The sequence below is a fragment of the Streptopelia decaocto genome, assembly GCF_964273445.1.
Source record: "Streptopelia decaocto genome assembly, chromosome: 16".
Taxonomy (NCBI): Eukaryota; Metazoa; Chordata; class Aves; order Columbiformes; family Columbidae; genus Streptopelia; species Streptopelia decaocto.
In genome coordinates this window covers 2,590,170-2,597,521 of record NC_138671.1, presented here as the reverse complement: position 1 = coordinate 2,597,521, position 7,352 = coordinate 2,590,170, and the positions used below count along the sequence as shown (strand labels likewise).

Below are 7,352 nucleotides of genomic sequence, written 5' to 3'. Positions count from 1 at the left end.
CTGTGAGGTGCTCACCTCTGCTTCTGGGCCAGGCGTATTGCAAAATGCATAAAACATATCCCTGGCGGCAAGGGGAAAACTACCCCGGTGACTGGGCTTCTTCCTGCATCCCTGAGGCTCCTGCACCCCAAAAAGCCAAGTCATGGTGACTCTTTCATAATATAATTGTCATAATTCAGATATTCAGATTTTGGGGTGAACGTACCGTGAACCACTTCAGTTCGACTGACATTCTATTCTGGGACCTGAGGAGGCCGTAATGCGATGCAGCCCTGCACAGAGGTGAATTCCACCCACAGAGCACCGTTTCCCAGAGCATCATGACGTGGGCTCGGTTTACATCTCGCTTTTCAAGCCACCCTCGCAAAATGTAAAGGCGGCGGTGTCAGGGCCGCTCCTGACGGCTCCTTTCACAAGGGGATGCTGTGAAGAGCTGTCATGCTCTGAGTCAGCTGTTCCGCCACGGCTGGCATGTCAGGCAGGAAGAGTTTGCTCGCAGAGCTATCCCAGCCCCGCCGCCTGCCAAAACCACACGGGGGATCTCATGGGAACAAGCCCTCTCCTGAGCCAGCTGGTCCTTCCTGCTCCTCAGGCCTGATCCTGCTGGATGCTGAGCATTCTTTGTTCCATTTTTAAATTAACGAGACTCAAGCAATGCTCAGGCCAAGACTTCAGAGGGAAAAAAGAAAAAAAAAAAAAACAAGAAAAAAACAAGCCCTCGGTGTTTTTGGCACTTGGGCTGTATGTCCCAGCTGGAGAGGAGAGAGTGAAATGTCAGACTTGAAGAGAGATTTGAGAGATGCCGCTAGCGTGGAAAACAGATCTCTGATTTTAATCAGGTTCACTGAGCTAGGTATGTCCCCACATACACTTCTCCATCCACCCTGGCGAGCAGGTCCAGCGCAGTGTGTACCCAACCCCACGGCACGACCACACAGCAGGGTCACCCCGAAGCCAGCAGCCCCACACCGCGGGATCCCCCTCCTGCCCATCGCCCCAGCAAGGCGTTGAGGTTCCCCAGTACGGGACTCGCTCCCATCCTGTCCCAACAGTGTCCCCTTGAGGTTGCTGGCTGAGGCAGCCTGGGAAGAGCCCTCACACAGGCTTGGGGGAACCCCAGAAGCTGCTCTTGCTTTTCAGGCTGGCCCAGGGCTGCAGAGCGAACAAGCAAACAAATCCCAGCAGCCATGGGTCGGCGTGAGCCTGAGCAAAGGGTGGCGGAGGAGCCCACCCTGACGTGGGACCTCCACGGATGGAGCTGAGCACGTTGTAGAAGCACACAGCTAATTAAGCATCTTCCTTCCAAGTTTGTTCAAACAATATTCAAAGTCTGACCACTGCAGCCCCCGCTGCAGCTTGTCGGCTCAGACCTGGAGCGTGGGGAGCTCTTCCAGCAGAGATGAGCCAAAGCAGGGCCACGGCCGCCCCGTGGGTCCGTGCCAGCCCCCGCAGCCGCGGGAGGCAGGACCGTGGAGCTCTGGCGAGGGCACGGGGCTTCCTCACTACTGCTCGAGTCTCCTTTCTTCTGTCAGCCAAGCAGCAGGGATTTTTCTGAGAAACTGCCCACAGGGAGCGATCACTTTTTCCAGTCATTAACCTTACACATCCCTCACATTAGCGGAATACCTTGGATGTCTAAGTTGCTGCAGTGAGCTAATTCTTCCAGGTGACTCCAGGCAGCGTTAAATGGGCTCCTGCACAGCGAGGGGATTTGAACTCGAGAGCTGAAAGCGCTCCCGACTCCAGCACGTCAGGCCTCCGGCTGGGGCCAGACCGTCAGATGTCACCGTGTGAGCGCAGCGTGGTGGCAGGAGGGATCGGGGCCTCCGGAGCAGCAGTGTGCAACCCGCAGTCAGCAGGAGCATGGGGGGTCCAGGGGCAAAGGGAGGAAGGAAGGAAAGAAAGGCACGGGGGCCTGTCCCACCAGGGGAAAAAATTGTCAGAGTCCTCAAGTTGAAAGATACTGAGGGAAAAAATGCAGTGCCCTGAAGGGATAAATTTGGGGATGCCCAGTGCTGACCTCTGGCACATGTATGTATGTGTCTGTTTGGATGTAATTGCACCAGGGCATCCAAGCCCTGAGAGAGCAGCCAGTTTTGGATCCCAAAGTCCTTCCTGTGGTTTAGAGGATGAGCATGAGGCCAAAGAACCACTGAATTCCTTGACAAAGATGGAGAGAGCTTCACAGTCCACCCCCAAGGAGCAGAACAGGTCACCAGAGAGCCTGAGCTTTCCATCACCTGTGTGTGCCCCACACAGCCACCGCCAGGTCTGTACTCAGCAGCCACAACACTGTGTCTGGAGATGATGCACTGATTGCTCCAGGCCACTGGAAACAAACCCAGGCATATTTCTACAAATATTTCCCTCTGTATCTCTTTGCAGTGAAGCGCCACCCCTCACCAAGGCCAGCACACTGAGAGCCACCTCTTTGATAAGAGTTTCTTGGTGTGTTCCTTGTGGCCAGCAAACTGCACACCGCTAAAAAGAGGTTCTCATGGGAGCTGGGTATTATATAGCACCAGTTACGTTACTCTTGCTAAGCACATAATAAATAAGAGTGGTGCCCAAGTTCATCACGGAGAATGCATGCATTCATCAGCTTGTGAAACTGGGATAAGATGCACAAGCCCAGGCGATGAGGAAGCTGAGGAAGGTGAGGAAGGCAGCTTGGGCAGTGGGTGCTGAGCAGCCCCCCGGCTCTGTGCACGTCGGCAGCGCCAAGGAGGAAACCACAGACAACCAGGTTCCACGTTACAGCGTTTACTGAGTGCGTGGAGCACGACCCACGTCCCAGCCCCAGACACACGGCTGATCCGCAGCCGCCGCTGGCCTCTGCAGTAGAAGGCAAAGAGGTGACAAGAGGAACCTCAAACCAGAGAGAGAAATATTAATTGTAGAATAGCACTTATAATATGTACATTATATTGAATATAATATCATTAATTCTTATACACCACAATGTCTTCCTCTCGTGTTTCCTGGATTATACATTACCAGTGTCTCATCAGGAGTGGCTGAGTAACAATATTAACAAAAAAAAAATCACAAAAGACACCGTATTTGTCTCTCAGAAGTAATAGGTGGCCACTGCTGGTGAGTGCCAAAGCAGAACCAGATCCTCCCAACAAAGCAACACCAGAAAGAGCAAATGCTCATTTGTACAAGAGAAGCATCACGGGCAGTGCGGGGCAGCAACCCACTGCTCAACATTTGCTTTGCATCGTTCTGCTCCCCTGGGAAAGAGCCTTTGGAAACAGAAACAGCCCCTTGATTTTCCCAAACTGCCCTGTGATTACAAGTGTTGCCCCAGACCCCGAGGGAAATAGGGACCGCTGAGCATGTGTGAGGAGAGACTTAAAATCTCACAGTAGCGGCCAGCGCGAGGAACCGCGGCAGCCACACAGACAAAGCTCCGTTTACAGTTAGAAATACAAAACACCGTCACAGGCCACATGGCCAAACTACGGAACAACGACCCACATCACACACACCTAGGAAACCCCTCCACGCTTCAACGAACAAACTGACACAAGGTACTGGAAGCGACGTTCTAACACTCTTGATAACAGCACCAAGACTGTGGCAATGCATCAGTCTAAGTTTGCAGAGGCTCAAAACACTAACGTGGATTTTAGACCTTCCCAGGTGTTGCCAGGGTGCAGTTCAAGCCACGGTCTCAGAACCCATCCTGGCACTGAGAGGCCACAAAAGGGAAACTGGAGCTACTGGAGCAGTGCTCTGGAGCCCTTGCCCTCCTGCAGCACTGCTGGCTCTTTGGGATCTTTTCTGGTTTGGATGGAGGAATGATGCTGTGCCATACAGCTTCTCATGAGGGGTTTCCTTTATTTTCCCTCGCAATCAGCTGTCTTTTAATGAGCTTGCTTTAAAATTAAAAAATTGTCATTAATAGTAAGAGGTGGACCCAAGCTGGGGACACAAATGTGCCCCAATCTTGGCATTGAAGTCTGAGTCCTACTTGGAGAAATGCCTGCAAGCTTGGCTCCAGCTGTGCTGTGTACAGTGTGCTGACACCTCATGGCCAAGCAAGTAATTCAGATAAGACACCATTTCCCAGGATATATATACACACATAAATTCTCCATCTGCTATAAGGCAAGAAATGAGGTTCATTTATCAAGAAGTTTGTCATGAATAGATCTGAATATACCAAAGATAGGAAGGAAAACCAGTCCAGAAATACTTGGGATTTTTGAATTACAAACAGATGGGTACACCAGGGTCTGTTATTCGTAGCTGTGGCAGTCCGAGCCTCCTTGATGCTGAAGGACGGCTCTAACGCACTTCTGCGACGGCATGGCCCATGAGCCACACCGTGCAGTGCCAGGCCTGGAGAAAGGGTCCGTGTCTGGGCTGCCTGTTACCCAGCTCTTCCCCGTTCCGCGGGGCTCTCCCAAGGGCAGATCACCTTCACAGAGTCCTCACGACCTGGGTGCTGCTTGTCCTCTCCCTCCTCAGGGCCCGTGGGGTAGATTCGGCTCTCCGAAGGAGCATCCGTTTTTATTTGGAAAAAGCTGGTTGTGAAATAAAAACTCATCACTCACAGGACACTTTCTGACGTGCTTTCCGAGACAGCGAGCACGCACAGCACCGAGTCTGGCTTTGAGTTTTCCACTGTTCAAACCCCAAATCCCAAACCAAAACTCCAGGGCATGAGCCCGCAGAGATGGCAGATGCCCTTTGAAGCCAAACGGCTGCGTGAGGCGACTCTGGCAGAGGCGGAGTGCAGCGCCAGGTTGAAAAGGAGCCCTCAGGTTTGTGCTTTTGAATTTATAACATGGACTCATCCACTTGGTCAGCAGCTCGGGTGGATTAAAAGAGGTTGAGGACATGTCACTCTTAGTGAGGGACACAGCCAGGATTTGGTTTCAACAGTGACACATTCTCCAGGCAAAAAAAACCCCAATCTTACACATCCTGCTCCAGGATAACAAATGATCACAACCCTCCCTCAAGATTTCTCCTCCCTCGTTACTTCTGGGTCTTCTCTGACTTGCGAATCATTAAAGCAAACCCGAACCCATGCTCAAGAACAACCACAAATATACAAGTGGTTTTCCAAATTTAGGGATCAAAAGTAAAACCCAGGGCTTTACACCACAAACAGGAGGTGTGAGCGCAGCAGAGGAACCACCGGCACGGCCTCTTGCCCGTTTCTCATCAGAAAACACATCCGAGACAGAAAACAAGTGCAAGGAGCCGAGGGGAAGAGACGCTTTTAGAGGCTGGGACGTGATTTGGGGCAGGCAGCACAAACACAAGGGGTGGTTTTAGACGCAGTTGTAGGAAAGGCAACCATCAGCCTCGCAGGGAGGATTCTGAGGGATATACAGGGTCCCTGCCCCTGAGTACCTGAACAGCTCCCCATCTCTGCCGGTGCAAAGACCTCGAGCTCATCTCCAAAGCCACCAAAATAACCGAACTGGATAAACTACAACTTCTGCTAACATACATGCAGCCGTGAAGCTGGTTGGCATCACAAATGTATCTTCACACTGATCTGGTGCAAGGGGGCCGCCATTTCCTCCAACCTCGGGAGGCCCAGGGACACGGGGCAGGAGGTGACATGGCTGCAGGGGGACAGGCAGCACAGCTGCCTGGCGTCCCCAGGACAGTCCCCCAGGGCTGGCAAGGACGTGCAGCACCTCCCTCTCCTTGCCCAACACCAGGGAGGAGCAGAGCCGGTGCCGCTGCTGGCAGCCGCCATCACGCACAGCCCCACCACAGACAGACATGCTGGGGGAGATGGCGACAGCTGACTGGAATATAAGGCACAAGGCCTACGTTAACAGGCTCAGCTGATACTATTTCAACTTCGGGCTAATTACAAACTGAAATGGTCCTGGAAGGTGTCTGGATGTGTGAGTGGCACGTACCTGCTCACCGCCTTGGCGTCCGGCTGGAGCCGCCGCTCCCGCTCGCCCAGCGGCTGCACCTTCCCGTGGGGCACGGCCGGGCACTTGGGCGAGAGCGTGGCCAGCACGGGCGAGGTCCAGCAGCCCCTCCTGAGGAACCGGCCGAGGGCCAGCCCGGCCGTGCGGGGCCTCCTGCCGCCCGAGGGGCAGGGGCTGGGGCCGCCCGCCCCGCTGCTGCCCAGGGCCAGGCTGATGGGCGAGGGGCAGGCGGTGCCGCGGGGCAGGGTTGGGAGTCCGGGGGGCGGCGATGGCGGGACACGGGGGCCGGTGTAGACAGCCTGGCGAGGGGCCGGGGAGGCGAGGTGGGACAGCTGCAGGAGGAGAAGGAGAGAGGCTCGTCAGGGCCGATGGCGGCTGGTCTGCACAGGCTTCACCAGGAGAAACTTTACTCTGGAAGAGAAGGACCGGGTGGCACTGGCAGACAGGGCTCAGCCGGGAGGCAGCCGGCAGCCTCCCCAGCCAAGCCCAGGCCGGTGCCCCCCAGTCCTGCAGCTCTGGCCGCCTCCCTGCCCTCCCACAGCTGGGATTTGCCCATGGAAAGCAACAGGGTCATTGCTACTGGCCTCGGTGGTTCTGACAGATTCGGCCCCACAGCACTGGGATGCTGCAGGAGACACCCTTGTCTCATTCCTTACAACCATCAGCTCCAGTTTGCTACCCTGAGAATGTGATCTTGGCTACAAACTGCACAGCCATGTCACACCCAAAGCACCGATGTGCCGGCTGCTGGGGTGGCCAAGAAGTAGAACACTGAGCTCCAGACCCTGATGATACAAGAGGCCACGTCTTGTGCTAAAGCCCCTGGAGTCCCTGGCTGGTGCTGTGAAGTCTTCGGCTCAGCTAATTCAGCCCTAAGGACAAGCCCAAGTAGAGATTCATCAGCAGAGGACACGCTGTGTGCCAAGGTCGCCCTCCCGTTTCCCAAGGACTCACTCCCAGAAGAAATTAAATGTAGCTCAAGTGTCCAGAGAGAAGTGCTGAGAGCAGAGACACATACAGAAAGTGCATGCATGGCAGAGAGATGACACACTGAAGGATGAACACACTGAGACAAGACAGAGAAGGCTTAATTCAGCTTTTTTCATTTTCTACATTTATTTTTATTAGACAGATGAATGCATGGGAGCAATGGCGAAGAAACAAAACAACATATTGCTCTGATTTCCAACGGAAACAAACAACTTCTTGGCTGGCACAACGTGAAGTTCAGTTTGTACCGCGGTCACACTTTGTACCAGGCGACCTTCCTCTTTGGGGGCTGAACAGCAAGGGACCGAGGAGCAGAGCACTGGGTCACGCCAGCTCCTTCAGCCTATTTGCACACAAAATCTGGCTCTGCTTGTGCTGAACTGGTGTTTCACAAGCACAGTGACTCCAGAGTATTAACCCACGTCAGAGGGACAGCGATGCAAAGCT

The 7,352-nt window shown here is 54.0% G+C and overlaps 1 protein-coding gene across 1 annotated transcript in view; it reads right to left on the bottom strand.

Annotated features, from left to right (window-relative positions):
- Positions 1 to 781: 781 nt before the first annotated feature.
- Positions 782 to 7,352, bottom strand: part of RGS9 (regulator of G protein signaling 9) — a 31,631-nt gene continuing 25,060 nt past the window's right edge. Inside the window, exons 18-19 of the mRNA XM_082066903.1 lie at positions 5,898 to 6,247; positions 782 to 4,535 (exon numbers count right to left, since the gene is read on the bottom strand). Coding sequence (XP_081923029.1) covers positions 4,382 to 4,535; positions 5,898 to 6,247 — 504 coding nt within the window. The 3' untranslated portion in view covers positions 782 to 4,381. The remainder of the gene's footprint in view (positions 4,536 to 5,897; positions 6,248 to 7,352) is intronic.